The sequence below is a fragment of the Scyliorhinus canicula genome, chromosome 7 (genome assembly GCF_902713615.1).
Source record: "Scyliorhinus canicula chromosome 7, sScyCan1.1, whole genome shotgun sequence".
Taxonomy (NCBI): Eukaryota; Metazoa; Chordata; class Chondrichthyes; order Carcharhiniformes; family Scyliorhinidae; genus Scyliorhinus; species Scyliorhinus canicula.
This window is the reverse complement of record NC_052152.1, coordinates 158,342,038-158,361,234: the sequence shown is the minus strand read 5'-3', so window position 1 is coordinate 158,361,234 and position 19,197 is coordinate 158,342,038. Positions and strand designations below refer to the sequence as shown.

At 44.1% G+C, this 19,197-nt stretch overlaps 1 protein-coding gene across 1 annotated transcript in view; it reads left to right on the top strand.

Annotated features, from left to right (window-relative positions):
- Positions 1-740: 740 nt before the first annotated feature.
- pard6b (par-6 partitioning defective 6 homolog beta (C. elegans)) overlaps positions 741-19,197 on the top strand; it is a 76,750-nt gene continuing 58,293 nt past the window's right edge. Inside the window, exons 1-2 of the mRNA XM_038803145.1 lie at positions 741-998; positions 11,557-11,779. Coding sequence (XP_038659073.1) covers positions 936-998; positions 11,557-11,779 — 286 coding nt within the window. The 5' untranslated portion in view covers positions 741-935. The remainder of the gene's footprint in view (positions 999-11,556; positions 11,780-19,197) is intronic.

Genomic DNA, 19,197 nt, shown 5'->3' with positions numbered 1-19,197 from the left:
TTGTGGGGCAATCTCGAACGAGTGGTCACAGATATAGGTTGGGAGGCAGTCGATTTAAAACTGAGATGAGGAAGAACTACTTCTCGCAGAGGGTGGTGAATTTGTGGAACTCGCTGCCCCATAGTGCGGTGGAGTCTGAATCATTAAATGGTTTCAAGAACAAGATAGATGCATTTCTGTTCTTAAAAAACGGGTTTATGGGGAAGAGGCAGGGAGGTGGATTTGAGACCAGGAAGAGATCAGCGATGATCTGATTGAATGGCAGAGCAGGCGCGAAGAGTTGAAATGTCTCTCCTTCTGCTCCTGATTCCTATGCTCGGACATCATGCTATGCAGAATAAATAGCAGAAGTTTCAAAACTGTTCCCCGAGACTTGATAAAACCTTGCGCCAGCCGCCGTTCCCACATTTTCCCATACTGCAAGCATTTCCGACACCTGGACTGTGCAGAACGCCTCGGCTCCCTCGGGGAGGGGGTCAACGGCTCCGAGGGCGCGCGCGTTTAAAAATGCACGGTGGACAATGGATCGCGCGCGCGCCGATTCGGCTTGATGCAGGCGCGCGCACAGGTGAAACCGAGGCTGGGTTGCCGGGGCGAGTGACGTCACCCGGTAACAAAGTCCGGAGTTTGCAGGTCGTCAGGAGGAGGGTTTGCGCGCGGAGGCCGAGGCGGCGGTGGCGGCGGAGCTCGAGCCGCTGGGGAGGAGCTCGGCACGCGCAACCGCCAGTAACCAGCTCCCCCCCCACAAACACTTAGCTGCAGGAGTGAGTGAGTGGGACGGAGTGTTTGGTGCGGGTTCCGAGATCGATCCTGGACTTTTCCTACACCTTGTCCCCGCCCCCCTCCCTCCCTCGCTTGAGGCTGAAACGTTGCCTGTTGGGAACGGAGGGACGAGCGGCTGACCACGGAAACGGCCGAGAAACACTTCTCCGAAAATGATCAAGACCCATCAGCGTACGCCGTCCAGAAGCTTGGAAAGCGTGGAGGTGAAGAGCAAGGTGTGTGTGTGTCAGGGGTGGCGCAGTGTCTCGGGAAAGAAGCAGGGAGCTTCGTGTTTTTCCAGTCTGTAGTCGTTAGGGGGGGATTAGCCTCAACTCTTTTCTCTCTCTCTCTCTCTCTCCCTGCGGTGTGTGGCCCAGGATCTGTCAGCAAGGCTGCTTGAGGCCAAGGTTCAATCTGACGGTCAGACATGGGCCTGTTTCAAATGGAGACTTAAGGACATTTTATCTTTTTCGCTTGTGGGAGGTTAGTTTCCCAGTTCAGATTTTGCTGGGAGGGAGGGGGGTTGGAACAGGTGAGAGCGCAGTTCAAGGAAGTAATGAGCGCATCGAGATCTTTCAGAAAACAGCCAGCGGCTGGAACAAGTTTTTGATACTGTTCAGCTCGTTGCGTTCAATTACTTTTTTTTTCTCTCGCTTGGCGTTTTACAAAACTTTTTTCTTGGTAACGGAGGCTTTGCTTTGTTAATGCCGCAACAAAGCAATTGGCGATATGGTTCAGATTCATCATCCTGAGCGTTCACATAGGAATCCAGCTGGAAGCTCATCTAAAATAGAATGGGAGTTTTAACTATTCCGAGTTGGAGGTAGCCACAAAAAAAACAATTTGCACCTGGCATTCGACATTGCTTAATTTGGATATTATTTTTTTGTGGCAGTCTATCACAGATTGCACATTTCCGCACTATTTTGTTTTTGAATTTCTACTTCTAAATGAATGCAATATATATATTTTTTAATTCATTCATATTAAATTGTGATCGGTTTGAAAATTCTTAATGGATGGTGATTTTTTATGGGAGAATGAGGAAATGTCGAATCAATAATTTGTGTGTAAACAATTTGACAGAATTACTATGCAGCATCTGTGATTGTTGGCCTAATGAAGTATTTCTTTGATGGGTAACTTCGGCTAGTGAGTGCCATCTCAGTGGGCTGCAAAATAAATCGGGCTTGTTTCTTAATCGTGATCCCATGAATAAGCTTAAATCCATTTAATACATGCTGGATATTTGGCACCTGACAAAATGACACAATAAGCAAGATAATGAGGAGAACTCCTCAATCAGCCGAGGCAGAGGTACAAAGAAGAACCAGGGCAATCCAGAACCAATGGTGGACTGAAAAAGCTAGGGAGCTGCAAATCGTTGACAACAAGTATGATACCTGGGACAATATGGAACCTACACCCCAGGCCTCAAACTGGTTCAGAAGGGGCAATATGGAACCAACACCCTCGGCCTCAAACCTGTGCAGAGTAAGAGACCGAAAGAAAACATCAGCCTTCGATTGAGAGAACACTTTGAACAACTCCTAAACCGTGATACAATCCGAGATGTGGGTGTTTGTTGAGGAAATACCCCAACTCCCCATCAAAGGTGATGTTTGACTCCCACCAAGCATGGAAACCCATGCAGACACAGAGGGAATGTGCAAACTCCACACAGGCAGTCCCCCAAGGCCAGAATTGAACCTGGGTCCCTGGTGCTGTGAGGCAATAGGACTAACCTCTTTGCTGCCATACCAGCCTCTACATGGCCGTTGTCAATCTGATCTAGACTTTTGATGCTGTCAATTAAGAACTGCTATAGAATAACATGTCAACCGGCACCGGGTCACTGAAGTTTGCACATTCTCCTCCTAAGGCTCACATCGATGCAGAGATCCACCATTGTATCCATTCCGTGAGCACCTCCTTTGCACACCTAAGGAAGAGAATCTTGCTGCGACATCGTGCTGAGACAAAGATGCTTATGTACAAGGCAGTCATCCTCCCAACTCTTCCATATGGCTCAGAAGCAGATGCCACGTCAAGGTCCTGGAGAGTACTTTCCAGCCATGAGCTTAGAATGCCAGAATCCCAACTGCCAATGCAAAACTTCACCCAGCTCAAGGAAGGCTCCTGGACAAGAAAAAGACAAAGGTAACGCTTTAAAGACATCCTGAAGGCTTACCTCCAAGAAATCGAGCATAGATGTCAATGCCTGGGTGACCCTTGCCCAGAAGAGACCTACTTGGAGGAGCCTCCTCCTAATTGAAGGACACTTCTTCGAGGACACCCAACTACAAGAGGAAGCAGTTTCTTTTTTTAAAAGTATTTTTATTGAAGCATTTGCAAAATGTTTATAACTATAACAAACAATAACATAAACATCAACATGATAAACTAGACATTTCCCACCCAACCCCCTCTGTACACCCCTTAACCATATTGCACCTGCCCACCCCCCATTCAGAATGCTGCTTCTGCTGACATTTTAATTTTCCCTGAGGAAGTTGACGAACAGTTACCACCTCCGAGAGAACCCCAGCATTGACCCCCTCAAGGCAAACTTTATTTTCTCCAGCTTGAGAAACCAAGCCGTGTCACTGACCCAAGTCTCCACACTCGGAGGGGGAGGGGGAGGGGGGGGGGGGGGGCGGGGCGAACAACGACTTCGAGTCCCTTCACATTAAAAGGATTTGTCTCTGGGCTACCAGGGAGGCAAAGGTCAAAACATTGGCCTCTTTCACTCCCTGAACTCCCAGGTCTTCTGATACTCCAAAGATTGCTATCTGTGAACTCGGCACCACCCGCGTACCAAGCAAACCCCTGCCAGAATCTTCCAAGCTTTGGACATGATTTGCTGGGCTTCCTGCACACCTTGCACATCTATCTTCTACTCCGAAAAACTTGCTCATCCTCGCCACCGTCATTTGTGCCAGTGGACCACCTTAAACTGTATTAGACTAGCACATGAGGAGGAGGAATTAACCCTGCTTGGGGCATCCGCCCACAGACCCGCCTCTAACTCCCCACCTAGCTCCTCCTCCCACTTGCCCTTCAGTTTCTTCACCGGGATCTCCTCCGCCTCCAAGAACTCCTGGTAAATATCCAACACTTTCCCTTCCCTACCCAGGTACCGGACACTATTCTGTCCTGTATCCCCCGTGGCGGGATCAACAGGAAAGCCACCTGTTTCCTCAAAGTCTTGGACTTCTAAATATCTGAAACCATTCCTGGCGGCAGCTTGAACTTGTCCTCCAGTGCCTTCAGACTGGGAACACTCCCGTCTATGAATAGATCGCCCATCCGTCTAATTCCTGCTCTCTGCAACTTTGGAACCCGCCATCTATCCTACCCGGTGTGACCCTGTGGTCGTTGCAAATCGGGGTTCCAGACTGACGCACCCTCCACCTTCTTATACCTCCTCCATTGTCCCCCAGATCCTCAATGCCGCCACCACCACCGGGCTGGCAAGAACGGCAGAGGTGCCGTTACCAGTGCTCCCAAATCGGTGCCTTTGCATGACGCTGCCTCCATCTGCTCCCATGCCGACCCCTCCCCCATTACCCACTTCCTAATCATCGCTATATTCGTCGCCCAGTAGTAGTTGCAAAAGTTCGGCAGCGCCAACCTGTATTCCGAGGTAGCGAAAGCTCCTCTCTACCATCCTGAGTGGCAGCTCCTTCAGTCTCCTCTCCTGCCACCGTGCCTGGATCACGAACAATTCACTTTTTCCCATGTTCAATTTGTACCCCGAGAACCTGCCAATTCCACCAAGATCTGCATAACCTCCCCCATCCCCTCCACCCGGTCCGAGATGTATAAGAGCAGATCGTCCGCGTACAGAGAAACCCGGTGCTTCACCCCCCACCTCCCCCGAACCAGCCCCTGCCACTTCCTTGACGCTCTCAGCGCCATGGCCAATGGCTCTATAGCCAGAGCGAACAGCAACGGGGAGAGGGGGCATCCCTGCCTCCTCCCTCGGTGTAGCTTAAAGTACCCCGACCTCAGCCGGTTCGTGCACACACTCGCGACCGGCGCCTGGTAGAGCAATCGCACCCAGTCGATGATGCCCTCACCAAACCCAAACCTTCCCAGCGTCTCCCAAAGATACTCCCACTCCACCCAATCAAAGGCCTTCTCCGCGTCCATCGCAACCACTACCTCTGCCTCCTTTCCTTCTGAGGGCATCATAATTACATTCAAAAGCCTCCGACCATTATAATTGAGCTGTCTACCCTTAACAAATCCGGTTTGGTCCTCCCCTATCACCCCCGGGACACAGTCTTCTATCCTAGTGGCCAAAATCTTGGCCAGCAGCTTGACATTTGCATTCAAAAGCAAGATCGGCCTATATGACCCACATTGCTCCAAGTCTTTTTCTCGTTTAAGGATGTGCAAAATCGAGGGCTGCGACATCGTTGGGGGAAGGATTTCCCTCTCTTTAGGCTCATTAAAGGTCCTCATCAGCAGTGGGCACAACACCTCTGAGAACTTCTTATAGAATTCTACCGGGTAACCGTCCAGCCCCAGAGCCTAGCCTGATTGCATGCCCTCCAGTCCTTTAACAATTTCCTCTGCTTCAATCGGGGCCCCAAGCCCCTCGACCAGGTCCTCCTCCACCCTCGGAAACCTCAACTGATCCAGGAACTGCCTCATCCCTTCTACACCAGGCGGGGGTTCTGACTCGTATAGTTTGCTATAAAATTCTTTTAAAAACATTGTTTACTCCCACTGGGTCCAAGACCATGTTACCCTCCCTATTCCATACTCTCCCAATCTACCTGCCCGCTTCTCTCTTCCTAAGCTGGTGCGCCTACATCCTGCTCTCCTTTTCCCCATATTCGTAGACCGCCCTTGCCCTCCTCAACTGCTCCACCATCCTCCCCTAGGTCAACAACTCAAACTCTGCATGCAGTTTCCGAAGCTCTCTCAAGAGCCCCACATCCGGGGGCTCCTATCCACTCGAAGTATCTCCTCCACCAATCTCTCCCTCTCTGCTCGTTCCACCTTTTCTCATGATCAAGCCATGATCTAGGTCCGGGATCTGGCCTAACACCCGTCTCATAAATCCCACATCATCCCAGTTCAGAGCGTATACAGGCACCACCTGTACACCCTCCAGCTTCCCATTCGCCATAATATATTTCTCCCCCCTTATCTGCCACAATTCTTCCAGCCTCAAATGCCACCTGCTTGCTGATCAATATCACTAACCTCCTGGTCTTTTGAGTCAGGCCCAGAGTGAAACACCTGACCAACCTACCCCTTTCTCAATCTCATCTGGTGGATGTAGCTGTTACAAGGGGGCATAACTGTTAAGATTCAGGGTGGGAGATATAGAAGGGGTATCCGAGGTAGATTCTTTACTCAGAGAGTGGTTAGGGTGTGGAATGGACTGCCTGCTGTGATAGTGGAGCCCCCAATAACAGCCCCTGAAACCTAATCCCCCAGGTCAAGCACCATCTTAGCACACGTGTACCCCCCACCACGCTTCAGAGTCAGCTGACCCCGACAGCCCCCGCTCTTGGTGCCAAACAGTCTGGCTTCCTATTGTTCGAACTCCTCTCCCGGCATGCATAAACCATTTAAAAACATTGCAATCCCTAGTAAGTAAACAACCTCAAGTAAAATAAATTAACATAAACCAATGCAGAAACAATCACTTGAAACCAGACCCAACCTCCCACATAGTAGCACCAACTTCGGGGCCCCCTCCGCATCCAATCTCCTGCAAAAACAAAGCCGCCTCAAACCACTACCCCAGCCCAATACTTAACACAGAACCACATAGTCTTATTTGAACCGATAGAAGAATTACAAAAAGTACAAACCGCTGCCACATACCTCCTTCAAGACTAAGTATCCTTTAAGACGATTCCAACTTCTTTTCCTTGATAGAAGACCATATATCGTCCAGCACCTTGAAGTAAAAGTGCCGGTCTTCGTGCGTAACCCAGAACCGTGCTGGATACAGCATCCCGAATTACACCCCCTTCTTGAAGAGGATCGCCGTACCCGGTTAAACTCAGCATGTCTCTTGGCCAGCTCCGCTCCCAGGTCCTGGTAGATGCACAACTCGCTGTTCTCTCATCTGCTGCTCCACTCCTTCTTGGCCCACCGCAAGACAAGTTCTTTGTCCGAAAAACTGTGGAAACTCACCACCTGGCCCTCGGTGGGTTATTCGCCTTAGGCTTCCTTGCGAGGGCTCTATGCGCTCCATAGACGTCCAGGAGCTGAGAAAATGCCCCGGCCCCCATCATCGTCTCCAGCATGCTCACCACATATGCTTCTCCTTTTGACCCCTCAATTCCTTCAGGGAGGCCAACGATCCTTAAGTTCTGCCTCCTGGACCTGTTCTCCAGGTCCTCCAACGTCTCCTGCATTCTCTTGTGGCGCTCATCCAACACCTCCACCTTATGCTCCAGCACGGTTCGATCGTCCCCCTGGCTGGACAACTTCAGCTCAATTTCTTGTATCGCTTTGCCTTGGACCGCCTGATTCAAAACTACTTGATCAATCGCAGCCTTGATCGGGTCCAACGTTTCCTTTTTCAGCTCAGCGAAACAGTCTAAAGAACTTCATCTGCCACTCCTTAGACCACTGAGCCACCGCTCCCTGGTCCTGACCCTCTGCCATGCTGCGCCGTGGTACCAGCACCGACTGCTTCACTCTATCCGGGCTGAGTCTTTTCACACGGCCACTTCTAGTCCAATTAGCCATACTTCGGAGGGGGAATCCTTAATATCGTTCACTACACCGATCTATCCCCTAAAGTCCAAGAAAAGTCAGGAAAAAAGGTCCAAAAGTCCGTTTCAGGCGGGAGCTATCGAATGTGCAACCTACTCCTCCATGGTTGCCACCGGAAGCTGAGGAAGCAGTTTTTTCGCAGTCAATCATACTTGTTAGTGAGTGATCGCCGAAGATCATAGCTAGATTATAGAAAATGCTAAATCATTTATATCCAGATCAAATAGTAAAAACAAAATAAGGGGCAGCACGGTGGCTCAGTGAGTAGCACTGCTGCCTCACGGCGCTGAGGTCCAGGGTCTGGGTCACTGTGTGGAGATGACACATTCTCCCCATGTTTGCGTGGGTTTTGCCCCCACAATTAAAAGATGTGCAGGGTAGGTAGATTGGCCATGCTAAATTGCCCCATAATTGGAAAAATTAATTGGGTACACTAAATTTTAAAAAATATTTACAGTTTGGATGCATAATCCATCCTCACAGTCAAGTGCTGTGTGCGAACAGCATGCATCTCACTTCACTTTATGTGCGTATCATTTAAGTCCTACCAGTAGAAAAAAAAACTTTGCAGAAGTCAGCAGCAAGTGGCAACCTGTGCATGAGCAACACTCAACAATGTCTCGTGGGTGGGTGGCGCAGTGGTTAGCATTGCTGCCTTATAGCACAGAGGACCCGGGTTTGATCCTGGCTCTGGGTCACTGTCCCTGTGGAGATTGCACATTCTCTCCATGGTTTGTGGAGGTGTGACCCACACAGACAAAGATGTGCAGGGTCGGTGGATTGGCCACGCTTAATTGGGCAATGTTTCCTTTTTAAAAAAATTGTCTCATGGACTGCACTCCGAACCCAGATGGGCTGTACATGGTGGCTGGGCCGCAGGTTGCCCACAACTGTTGTGTATATACTGGACTGCACGACCAATACTTTTCCTTGTGTGAATAGCTTGATAACTTTTTCTTATCCAGTGCACTTTTTCTTATCCTATGCACTTAAATCAATGACAAATTACTTGGATGCCCATAGTTCTTGTCAAGTTGAAGACAAAAAATATATTAATGCTTGTGCAAATTTATTTACAAATTTTAGTGACTCGGCAAAATGTGAAAATATTAAAGCAACAGCTGGAAACAACCCTCAAGTGTTAATCTACTCTCTTCAGGGTGATACTTTTAACTTGTTTTTTGTTCTATTCCCAACTTCTTTGGATGAACTAGATAAACTGCCTTACTAGTCTCGTGTGGTGTTGAATTGCATGATATTACTATACCTGCACGTCAGAATTGTCTGTGGGCAAATATGGGCTATTTAACCTTCCTTTGAATTAAAACCTTTTATTTGAAGAACTAAAACAAACAAAATGCTAGTTTTTGATAAGGCAATGAAATAGTGGACTAATTTTTTCTAGATTGTTAGTGCAGAATGACAATTGATTATTGCCCTTGGGGGAGGGAGAGAAAGAAAAGAACTACATAGATTAACATTTTAATCCCTGTGCCTTCATAGTCAACTCTCTAAATCCGTGATCAGCCATAGTTCGTTTGCACAGATGGAATTTCTGCTTTTTTTTGGGTAAATATTAAAGGAGCAGCCTCCGTTTTCCCTGACTAACGTAAGAAGTCTTACAACACCAGGTTAAAGTCCAACATGTTTGTTTCAAACACTAGCTTTCGGAGCACTGCTCCTTCCTCGGGTGAATTCACCTGAGGAAGGAGCAGTGCTCCGAAAGCTAGTGTTTGAAACAAACATGTTGGACTTTAACCTGGTGTTGTAAGACTTCTTACTGTGCTCGCCCCAGTCCAACGCCGGCATTTCCACATCATGGCTTCCTTGACTAAGTAAAGGCCAAAATTTCCTGTTAGATACATGTGATTAAAATGTACTTTTTTCCTAATCAAGATTGAGATATTTTATATTTAAAAGAAGTGTCTTCATAATTGTGGATATCTTCCCCAGTTGTATAATTACTTGATGGATATTACCACCACTGAAGGGTGATAAGAGTAAATATTTTTGATAGTTTGTTTATCTGTAAACAATATGCCTAAAAAAGAAGGATGATTTTCACAAAACTTGGTACGCAGACATGATCCAAGGAAGAACTGATTCGTTTTCGGTGAAGATGCAGGTCCAGATTCTGGAATTTTTTAAAGAATCCGTTGCCTTTCAGTGGTAGTGCAAATTGACTGTATCTCTGCCCACAATGCAGAGGTAAATCATAGAATCCCGACAGTACTGAAAGAGGCCATTCGGCCCATTGAGTCTGCACTGACCCTTTGAAAGACCACCACCCTACCTAGCCCTATCACCTGTCCTGTAACCTCCCCCTAAGGGGCAATTTAGCGTGTCCAATCAACCTAATCTGCACATATTTGGAGCACCCGGAGGAAACCCACGCAGACACGGGGAGAAAGTGCAAACTCCATACACAGTCACCCAAGGTGGGCATCAAACCCAGGTCCCTGGTGCAGTGAGGAATCAGTGCTAACTGTACCACCATGCCACCCCAAATGTTTTTGCCTCTGTTAATCTGTTAGTTTGTAAACAATTTATCTTAAACTAATGGCAGAATTTCAAGAAACTTGGTATACCGGAAACTTGGTATACCGGAAACTTGGTATACAGGGTATGGCCCAAGGATGAGTTGATTAATTTTGGGAAAGATGTAGATCTGGATCCTGGAATTTTTTAAATTAGGAGATTGGATGAATTGATTATTTAAGAATGCTGTGGCCTATTTTTGTCTCAATGTTGTGGATTGTGTCAGCATTATGGTGGAATTTTTCACAGTTGTCAAAAGCAGAATTTTCAGAGCAGGTTGTTGGTTGTGGATTGGCCTGATGCTGCCTCAGTGCGATGGTGGAGGCTCTTACTAAAAGGATTTAGTTTTTCAACGTGAAGTGTGTCACCCAGCCAGGGAAAAACTCCCAACATAGAGCTGTATAATTGTAATAACATCTGAATTAACACATGGCAGAGGTGTGTGCTCTTCCCTTGTTAGATGATGTATTGTGGTGTTATCGGCATTGTCCAAATAATTATTTTAAGTTGGTTTGGGGAGAAAGGACAAACCTTGGGTAATGTTTTTCAAACAAATCAGCTGGTCCTAATTATAGATTCCCTGTACATTGGAATTCTACGAAGGGTTGTGATTATTGATGCAGAGTATATTTTATACAGTACCTCAGCAGCAGAACATCACTAGCTGTGTACATGAACTGAAGCTGCATGTAGGAAATCCAGTTCCTCCTGTGGTGAGTAGGGGGAAGAACTAAACCAGATAAGCTGTCCCTTTAACAGTTTTGTCATGGTTGCATGGTGTTCTTTCATTCTTCTGAGATGTACCCTATCAAGTGTACTGCTTAATTTCTAGTTTCATTTCACTTGTGTAAAACATATTTTATTGATAAGGGAGTGTGGGATAAAAAGAGCATGTATGTAATTTTTATCTGTATGAAGGACAGTATTTGGTAAATATTTTCCTTTTTCTAATGAAGGATCCAAATCCTCTGTTTTTTTTCATTTCTGTACAATTTCTGCACCGTCTGTCATTTTGTATTAGCTGTTCCAGAAAAATCTGAGCCTGGCAGATTTATTGACTATTTAGATGTTCTCTGTCTGACTTTTCACAGGAAAGTATAAAAATGTTTAGATCCACTTGTACAGTCCTATCCACGCTGAATCAGTGCTATTAATGCTGGATAAGAGAGTGCATTCCTGTGACATGTAAAGAACCACTCTGCACAGCATTTGGCAGCATATGCCTGTGTTTTGTTTTAAAACCAAATTTGTGGTAAAACATTTTTTTTTTGCATGCTTGTTTTTCTTTAACTCTTTTTATGTAAGCCACTTGATTGTTGGTTATGGGATTAGATTAGGGAACCCCTGTAAAGATTGCATCCCTTAAATTATGTTCTTTGTAGCATGACCTATGGGATTTGTATTGCATTCATTTTGGTATTCTGTCTGAATTCCAAAGATTTTTTATAAATGTTCAAAATTTATGCAACAATGCTAATTTTTTTCCCTTTTTTACTCATTTAGTTTGGGGCTGAGTTTCGACGCTTTTCCTTGGATCGATCCAAACCTGGAAAATTTGAAGAGTTTTATGGATTATTACAGCATGTCCACAGAATTCCAAACATTGATGTTTTAGTGGGTTATGCAGACATTCATGGAGACTTGTTGCCAATAAATAATGATGACAACTATCTGAAGGCAGTTAAGACAGCAAACCCACTGCTCAGGGTTTTTCTACAAAGAAAAGGTAAGAAAACTAATATGCAGCATTGGTTAACCACTATAAATTGACTCTTCAGTTACATTGCCTGTTTTGTATCAGCACGAGAAGGAATTGTGATCAAAACAGATTTGAGGTTTAAAAAAAAAACAAAGATTGATTTTCCTAGACTGAAATAGCCTTGACATTGGATGCAATATTCTGATGTTCCCGTGTTTAACATTTAAATAGTTTCAGTATGATGACCTCTATTGAGTAAGAGAAAATTACATGTTGTTTGTATATAATGATTATTGCAATGCCAGTACATATTTTGTACATGCCAGTCTGTCACCATGTTAAATATTTGCAATCAGTGTTCCCTGTAAGCTGCTCAGTCGTGCAGCAACCTAGAATTTTCTGCACAGGTGATCACAAATCAGCCACTTTAAATTACCATGTGTACATGGCTGCACAAAAAATGTAACGGGCCAACATGCTGAAATGAATAGGTCGCACCCACATGCTTAAATGAATTGATCACACCAAACAAACAGAAAATTGTGGGGCCATTGCTTTCAATGTCCATATCATTCATTCTCTTCCCTTGTAATTTTTGAAAGAAATGAATTATCTGGCACTTATTTGCATTCTTTGGCTTCAGATAAAGGCTTGTCTGTGGCTTAGTGAGTAAATGCATTAATGCTGATCTATATTTTGAAAGCTGAAACTAGCTGAGGATCACTATTTTCTTCTACCTCCAGACTGGCAGAGGGGGATTGCCTATATCTTCTGACTTATTCTACAGAGGCGCTTGACAACACACTGTAGTCAAACCTACAGAGATGCTTGACAACACAGTCATACCCAAAAGAAAAATTAATATCTTTCTCATTCATTACAGTAAAATAAGCAGTGTCAAACATGCACAACTACAATCCAAGGCAGAATGTTATGATTTTTGCTCTAATGAAAGCTAAATATCTGTGAACTCTGGTTACCACAATTGTGGTGACTTTAATGATTAAATTTAGTTGGTATCACAGAATCTTTTGAGGATGTAACCAGAAATAATGATGATGGTACATCCAGAAATGATGATGAGGGTATATATAACCTCCCTCATGGCAGACTGGTCAAGAAAGAAGGGCCCATGGGATCCCAGGCAAAGTGGTACATTGAATCCAAAATTGGCTGAGACAGGAAGCAGCGGGTGAGCGTAGAAGGATGTTTGTGAACAGGGTTCCTTGGTGCTTGGGCCCTTGCTATTTGTGGTGTACATTAATGATTTAGACTTGAATATAGGGAGAATGAGCAAGAAGTTTGTGGCTGACACCAAAATTGTTACGATGGTAAATTGTGAGGAGCTTACCCGTGGACTGGTCAGGTGGGCAGAGCAGTGGCAAATGGAATTCAGCCTTAAAGTGTTGAGATAATGCACTTGTTACCATACTGAGAATGGTAGGACCCTGGAAAGTACTGAAGATCAGAGAGACCTCGAGTGTAACTCTATGGATTCCTGAAAGTGGAAAGGCAGGTTGAGAAGGCATGTGGGATACTTTCCTTTATTAGCTGAGGCATAGAATATAAGGAGGAGGTCATGCTGGAACTGTATAGAATGCTGGTTAGGCCACATTTGGAGTACTATGTACAGTTCTGGTCACCACATTATAGGAAGAATGTGATTGAACTAGAGAGCCCACAGAAGAGATTTACCAGGATGCTGCCTGGGCTAGAGGGTCTGAGCTATGAGAAGATTGGGTAGGTTGTGGCTCTTTTCCTGAGCAGTGAGTTGGAGGTGACCTGATAGAGGTGTACAAGATTGAGGGGCATGGATAGGAAGGCACTTTTTTCATTACTAGAGGAGTCAATATTTCGGGCATAGATTTAAGGTAAGAGGTAGAAAATTAAGAGGCATTGAAGAGAACCTTTTTCGCCCAGAGGGTTGTGAGAGCTCAACACTCACTGCCTGAAAGTGGGGTTGAGTCTGAAACTCTTGTGAATATCTAAATAAAAATGTTATTTGTGCTGCCATAACCTCCAAGATTATGGAACCAGTGTAGTTCGATCTTTGTTGACTGGCAAACTGGGCTGAATAGACTCCTAGTGTTTTCATGGACTCCTATGAATCTATGAAAAACTTTTTATTTTGAAATACTTTATTTGGTTAGTATACTTAGTTTCTGTACAATAAAACAGCCAACAATAACGGCAAGGCATTATTGTTCTAGAAATCATAATGAGAGGATTTGAATTTTGTTTAAATCAACTGCACTAGGTATTTGAACCTTTTTATGATATTACTGGTCACAAAGGCAAATTTGATGAGTTAAAATCACATTTTAGTGTATATGTGAAGGGAAATTTGGAAACCTAAAGAGAAGTTGAGACAATAGAACAGTGTGGCAATTAGATAAAGATTAGCAGAGAGGAACAGAAGGGGATAGAGTTTAATAATAAACCAATGAATTTGGTCCATGTAGATAATAGTAGGAAAAATAAAATTAAAGGCTTTACCTGAATACTTGAAACAATTGCAAATGCTTGAAACAATACTGATCTTGCAGCAAAAATGGAGATAAATGGTTCAGATCTAGTAGCTCATCCAGAGATATGGTTAGCAAGGTTGGGAAATAATCCATGGTACACCGAATCAGTGAAGAGACTTAAAGCAATGCATCTAGGCTTTCTGGTGATACAAGCAGTGAGGAGGACACTAGGTGCTTCAGAGCCATATGAGGTAAGTGAATAGGTGTGAAGGTGACAAATGGAATATAATGTAGTTTTAATCAAGACCAACACTGGAAAGTCAGATGGACAAAGGTGACCTAGATTAGGAGTTTGTAACAGCATATTCTGGAGCTAAACAGAGAGCAGGCAATATTAGACTTGTGCAGCACTATGGGGTTCAAACATATGTAGAGAAATAGGTAGTGTTCAGGAAACGGGGAGGCTGCAGAAGGATCTGGACAGGCTAGGAGAGTGGGCAAAAAATTGGCTGATGGAATACAACTTGGAAAAATTAGGTTATGCACTTCAGTGGGAATAGAGGCATGGACAAAGGAGAAATGGCTTCGGAAATCAGAAGCACAATGCGATTTGGGAGTACTAGTTCAGGATTTTCTTGAGGGTAACATGCAGATTCAGTTCGCAGTTAAGAAGGCAAAGCATTCAAGTGAGGGCTAGAATACAAGAGCAGGAATGTATTGTTGAGGCTGTATAAGGCTCTGGCCAGATCCATTTGGAATATAGAGTAGTTTTGAGCCCTGTATCTAAGGAAGAATGTGCAGGCCTTGGAGAGGATCAATATGAGGTTCACAAGAGTGAACCCTGGAATGAAAGACTTGTCATATGAGGAGTGGTTGAGGACTTTGTTTTTTTATATATTTTTTATTTTGAGTGTCCAATTCATTTTTTTCCAATTGAGGAGCAATTTAACGTGGCTAATCCAATCCTGCACATCTTTTGAGTTGTGGGGGCGAAACCCACGCAAACGAGGAGAATGTGCAAAATCCACACGGACAGTGACCCAGAGCCAGGATCGAACCTGGGACCACGGCGCCATGAGGCAACCGTGCTAACCACTTGTGCCACCATGCTGCCCGTGGTTGAGGCCTCTGGGGCTTTCCTCGATGGTGTTCAGTTGGGGGAGATCTCATTGAAACTTATAGAATACTGAGAGGTCTGGATACAGTGAACGTGGAGAGGATGTTTCCACTAGTAGAAATAACTAGAACCCAGGGGCACAGCCTCGGATTAAAGGGACGATCCTTTAAAATAGAGATGAGGAGGAATTCCTTCAACCAGAGGGTGGTAAATCTGTGGAACTCATTGCCGCAGAAGGCTGTGGAGTCCAAGTCACGGTGTCTTTCAGACAGAGATAGATAACCCTTGATCCCCTTAATCAAGGACCTATGGGGAGAATGGGATGAGGGAGATCAGCCATGATTGAATGGCGGAGCACACGCCATGGGCTGACCAGCCTAATTCTGCTCGCATGTCTTATGGGATTCATACATTATAAAATAAATAATCACTTATTGACACAAGTAGGCTTCAATGACGTTACGGTGAAAAGCCCCTCATCGTCACATTCCGTGGAGGTTGTTCAGGGAGGCTGGTATGGGAATTGAACCCACGCTGCTGGCATTGTTCTGTATTGCAAACGAGCGATTTAGCCCATTGTGCTGAACCAGCAGTCACCCCTAGATAGCAGTGACCATAATATGATTGAATTTTTAATTCAGTTGAGGGAGAGGAATGGGTCCAAGACTGTTTTTAAACTTAAAGACGGGCAATTATAAGGGCATGAAAAGCAAGAGTTGGCTAATTAGGTTAAGGGATCAATAGACATGCAGTAGCAAGCACTTAAGGGGATATTACAAAAGGATATTACAAAAGGATATTACCGAATAGGTACATTTCAGTGAGTAAGAAGTCCAAGGGGAGGACCCACTATTGTGGTTAACTGAAAAAGTTATTAAACTTAAAACATATAAACTTAAAACTAGTTATTTCTACTAGTGGAAACATCCTCTCCACGTTCACTGTATCCAGACCTCTCAGTATTCTATAAGTTTCAATGGAATCTCCCCCAACTGAAGATGGGACAGAATATAAGGAACAGCAAAGGATGACTAAAAGATTGTGAAAAAAGCACAGGAAAAAGCTATCCAGAAATATAAGAATTGAGACGAGAAAAAAATTCTTCACTAGGGGATGTGAATCTTTGATATTCTCTACCCCCAGAGGATTGTGAATACTTCATTGAACATGTTTACGGCCGAGCAGATTTTTGTTCCCTCAGGTAATCGAGGGATGAAGGGAGTGGACCGAGATGGAGACTGTATTTCAAAAAAAATTAAAAAAATTACAGTACCCAATTAATCTTTCCAATTAAGTGGCAATTTAGCGTGGTCAATCCACCTAGTCTGCATATCTTTGGGTTGTGGGGCCGAAACCCATGCAAACACAGGGAGAATGTGCAAACTCCGCACAGACAGTGACCCAGAGCCGGGATCGGACCTGGGCGCTGTGAGGCAGCAGGGCGTAACCCACTGCGCCACCGTGCTGCCGATGGAGACTGTATTGAATGGTGCAGCAGGTTTGAGGGGCTTAATCCTCCATTGTTCCTAATTTTGATCTCTTTAATTAAGTTACTGTTTATAGTGTACCAGTTTTAATACCTTCATTGTTTGTGTGTTGTGTTGCATTGGTAAAACTCATGATTTTATGATATCAGGCTTGTGGTTCGGCAACTCCTGTTAATATAGTGATTTGAAACTTGACGCATTCTGATGCCCCATTATTTGTAATAGTGCTTTGTGGAACTTGTGTCTATCTTTTTCTTAAAGGTGTAACTGATTTACCAGAATTAATTTATTTGGATCAAGCTTCTTATAAATAAAATGTTGAACTTAATGAATCACTACTCTAATAGCAAAGTTTAGTGCAAAATTCAGTTTCCAGAATATACTGGAATGTTGGAGAAGCATGTCAAGTTGATTATTATTTCATAACCATCTTGAACCTGCATGCCACTCTTGTCTACAAAAATCTTCCTGTTGGGATCCTTTCACATTGAAAGCTTATGCTCACGTCTATAATAAAAACTGTGTAAACCTTTGCTGCTATTACACTGTAGCCTCAGGTTTGCATCTCCTAGCCTCTGCACCTCATTCACCTGCAAGGAAGCTCCTAAACTACAATTACTTCTCAAATTATTGTCTTTCAATTTAGTTTCAATGTAATATAATATGACATTAAGGGCATGAGATTAAATAGTAATTTATGCATCTGTGTCCTCCTACTAGTCCTTGAATCTCTGGGATAAAGGGAATCCTGGATGGGGTGTTCGATGGGCAGTCAATTTGATATTGACCATTTTATACTATTGGCTAAAGTTAAAATGATCCAGCATTACTGAAGAGGGCTATGTAATACATTATTTCTCATATCCATTTATTTCTCAACTAATGTGTTCAATGGCTGTGATGTGGTGGTACTCTTAAGATTAATTATTTTGTACAATTTAAATCATTACTTTTTAAAAAGTCAATATTATAAAATACATTCCTAGAACTTTGCAGAACAGTGTGACCACTCTGCCCCCATTATGCCTGTGCTGGCTTTTTGAAACGCCCATGCCCAGTCCAACACAAGTTTTTGTCTGTAACCCAAGTACCTGTTGAATTATTTTTTAAAATGTATTTATGGAATATGCTTCACTCTGTTCCGATTCCTACTTTGGAGTGTTTCAGAAACCACAGCTATCTCATCTCCTATTTAGATCTTTTGCCAATGACTTATGATTTCTGGTATTGACTCTTCTCTCTTCCCCCACCCCTGAATGAATTGCTTATCTCACTCTTTTCTTGAAACTGTTATTAGGTCACCTTTTAATGTTCTCTGTTCCAAGGAGAAATGTACGAACTTTTCCAAGCCCCCCATGTAAGTGAAGTCTCTCATCATTGGTGATGTTAAATCGCCTCTGGTCTTCAAGTCTTCACATTTTCTGTACTTTGGTGCCCAGAATGCTCCACAATACTCTGAGGGCTAACCAGTGATTTTTGAAATTTCTAGCTTGATCTGCTTTGTTATTCTGTCTTGCATTTATAAATGCAAGGAAATCATGCTTTTAAAAAAATACTTTTTGTGTAAATAGACATCAAGGTGTCTCTGTTCATTGCTGCTCCAAACTGTGCACCAAACTGTGCACTTAAGTATGCTGCCTTTTCTTATAGTCCTCCCAAAAGTGCATCAGTTCATGCTGCTTCATATAGAATCTCACCTGCCCAGTTCATCATCCTGTCATTTCATCCCTGCAACATTGCAAAGATTTATATCACCTGCAGCGTTATAATGTTGCTCCCTACACTCGGGTCTCCGTTATTTATAAAAATTAGACAGACTAATGGACATGCATTGCCAAGACTAATGGACACTTTCGGCTTTTAAAACTTGTTTTATATGACTTCACACTTTTGTAAAATTTCTTGTCTATTAGTGGGTCATTCAATGGTGCCATATTAGCCCAGATCTTCTTTTTTTTTTTTAATTTTTTTTTTTTATAAATTTAGAGTACCCAATTATTTTTTCCAATTAAGGGGCAATTTAGTGTGGCCAATCTACCTACTCTGCACATCTTTGGGTTGTGGGGGTGAAACCCACGCAGACACGGGGAGAATGTGCAAACTCCACACGGACAGTGACCCAGGGCCGGGATTCGAACCCGGGTCCTCAGCGCCGTAGGCAGCAATGCTAACCACTGTGCCACCGTGCTGCCCTAGCCCAGATCTTCTGATCAGTGGTGGAGAGGATGTTGACTGTTATTTAATCTACCCACTTTTCATTTTACGCTGGAGCCATTGCATCTTCTGCTGTTGGTCCAGCAGGATTGCAGCGATGAACAGTCAGGAGACCAAGTGGCGGGCATACTTCCAATGAAGTCATGCCCACTTTGTAAA